General features: G+C 47.8%; 1 protein-coding gene across 1 annotated transcript; it reads left to right on the top strand.

Annotated features, from left to right (window-relative positions):
- The first annotated feature begins 1,222 nt into the window (after positions 1-1,222).
- LOC125917683 (olfactory receptor 6C2-like) lies at positions 1,223-2,161 on the top strand. The gene has a single exon (XM_049623813.1). The coding sequence runs from the start codon at positions 1,223-1,225 to the stop codon at positions 2,159-2,161; it is 939 nt and encodes a 312-aa protein (XP_049479770.1).
- The last annotated feature ends 333 nt before the right edge of the window (positions 2,162-2,494 follow it).

The following is a 2,494-nucleotide window of genomic DNA, read 5'->3' as shown; positions in this document are numbered from 1 at the left end:
CTGCTGGGGCCACAGTCAGACTGGTGTGTGCCTTCTCTTCCCCTCTCCTAGGGGCGGGATTCACTGTGGGGTGGCGTGTCCCGTCTGGGCTACTTGCACACTGCCAGGCTTGTGTTGCTGGGGATCTGGCGTATTAGCTGGGGTGGGTAGGCAAGGTGCACGGGGGGTGGAGGGGCAGGCTTAGCTCGCTTCTCCTTAGGTGATCCACTCCAGGAGGAGCCCTGTGGCAGCGGGAGGGAGTCAGATCCGCTGCCGGAGGTTTGGCTCCGCAGAAGCACAGAGTTGGGTGTTTGCGCGGAGCGAGCAAGTTCCCTGGCAGGAACTGGTTCCCTTTGGGATTTTGGCTGGGGGATGGGCGGGGGAGATGGCGCTGGCGCCTTTGTTCCCCGCCAAGCTGAGCTCTGCCGTCCGGGGGCTCAGCAGCTCTCCCTCCCTTTGTCCTCCAGCCTTCCCGCTTTCCGAGCAGAGCTGTTAACTTATGACCTCCCAGACGCTAAGTCGCGCTTGCTGTCGGAACACAGTCTGTCCGCCCCTCCGCTTTTGCCAGCCAGACTCGGGGGCTCTGCTTGGCCGGCGAGCCGCCCCTCCGCCCGGCTCCCTCCCGCCAGTCCGTGGAGCGCGCACCGCCTCGCCGCCCTTCCTACCCTCTTCCGTGGGCCTCTAGTCTGCGCTTGACTCCGGAGACTCCCTTCTGCTAATCCTCTGGCGGTTTTCTGGGTTCTTTAGGCAGGTGTAGGTGGAATCTAAGTGATCGGCAGGACGCGTTGTGAGCCCCGCGTCCTCCTACGCCGCCATCTTCCGGAACCTCTCCTCATTGTTAGTTTTTAAGTCTTCTCTGCTAGAAGGATGCATGTCTGCAGATGGAAAATATGGGGAGGGCAGAATTGTTGATCCAAAAGCAACTTATAATGAGAGGAATTTTTTTAATGATGTTTATAAGATGATATGTTCAACTGACACCAGGTCTAGCTAAGTTGTAGATTTATTAGAAGCAGCAGTAGGAAATATGTGATTTAAATATGAATAGTTAGTTGTGTGACACAAAGAGGCACTCAAACATCACCATGTGTTATGTGCTCACTTCTCCATTAACCAAGTGTATAGGAATCACTCTTAGATGTACTTCTCTTGAGGTTAGAAGTTGGCCAGCACTTTGGAGCTCTTCATATAGTCCTCTTTATTGTTTCAAGCAGATTGGGCAAGAGACAAGAAATAATCAAAGATGAGAAACCAAACCACGCTTACGACTTTCATCTTGCTGGGACTGACAGACGACACTCGACTGAAAATTTTGCTTTTTGTCTTTCTATTTCTTTCCTACATATTGAGTGCATCTGGAAACCTAACCATCATCACCCTCACTCTGATTGATTCTCACCTTAAAACACCGATGTATCTTTTCCTCCAAAATTTCTCCTTCTTAGAAATTTCATTCACAACTGCTTGTATCCCCAGGTTCTTATATAGCATATCATCTGGTGACAAGTCCATTACCTATAATGCTTGTGTCAGTCAACTGTTGTTTACAGACCTCTTTGCAGTAACAGAGTTTTTTCTCCTGACCACCATGTCCTATGATCGCTATGTGGCCATCTGCAAACCACTGCATTACATGACCATTATGAACAGCAGAGTCTGCAAGAACTTCATCCTCTTCTGTTGGGTAGCAGCACTGATCATCATTCTCCCACCACTCAGTCTAGGTTTGGACCTGGAATTCTGTGATTCAAACATCATTGATCATTTTTGCTGTGATCCATCTCCTATCCTGAAGATCTCTTGCTCAGATACATGGTTGATAGAGCAGATGGTTATCGTATGTGCTGTGTTGACATTCATCATCACCCTCATGTGTGTAGTTCTTTCCTACATATATATCATCAGGAGCATTCTAAAGTTTTCCTCTGCCCAGCAAAGAAAAAAGGCCTTTTCCACTTGTTCTTCTCACATGATTGTTGTCTCCATTACTTATGGTAGCTGCATCTTCATTTATGTCAAACCTTCAGCCAAGGATGAGGTGGCTATTAATAAAGGGATTTCACTCCTTATTACTTCTATCTCACCAATGCTGAATCCCTTTATTTACACACTGAGAAACAAGCAAGTGAAGCAAGCTTTTCATGACTCAATTAAAAAAATTGCATTCCTCTCAAAGATGTAAAGGAGAAATGAGCCAATGAATCCAAAAGGGAAGGTGAATACACACAAAACCTGAAACTTTATATATATACTATTTGTCTCTGTATCACTTATTCTCCAGTCATACTGACACTCTCACTTTCTTTTTAAGCTTGCTAACTGTGAACCCTATTCCATTTTTCACTCTCCACTAAAACTAAACTCTGGGGGCACCTGGGTGGCTCAGTCAGTTAAGCGTCTGACTTCGGCTCAGGTCATGATCTCACGGCTTGTGAGTTCAAGCCCCATTTCGGGCTCTGTGCTGACAGCTCAGAGCCTGGAGCCTGCTTCAGATCATGTGTCTCCCTCTCTCTCT

The sequence above is a fragment of the Panthera uncia genome, unplaced genomic scaffold (genome assembly GCF_023721935.1).
Source record: "Panthera uncia isolate 11264 unplaced genomic scaffold, Puncia_PCG_1.0 HiC_scaffold_2220, whole genome shotgun sequence".
Classification (NCBI taxonomy): domain Eukaryota; kingdom Metazoa; phylum Chordata; class Mammalia; order Carnivora; family Felidae; genus Panthera; species Panthera uncia.
Note: the sequence above shows the minus strand (reverse complement) of the source record. Positions and strands in the feature narration are given on the sequence as shown.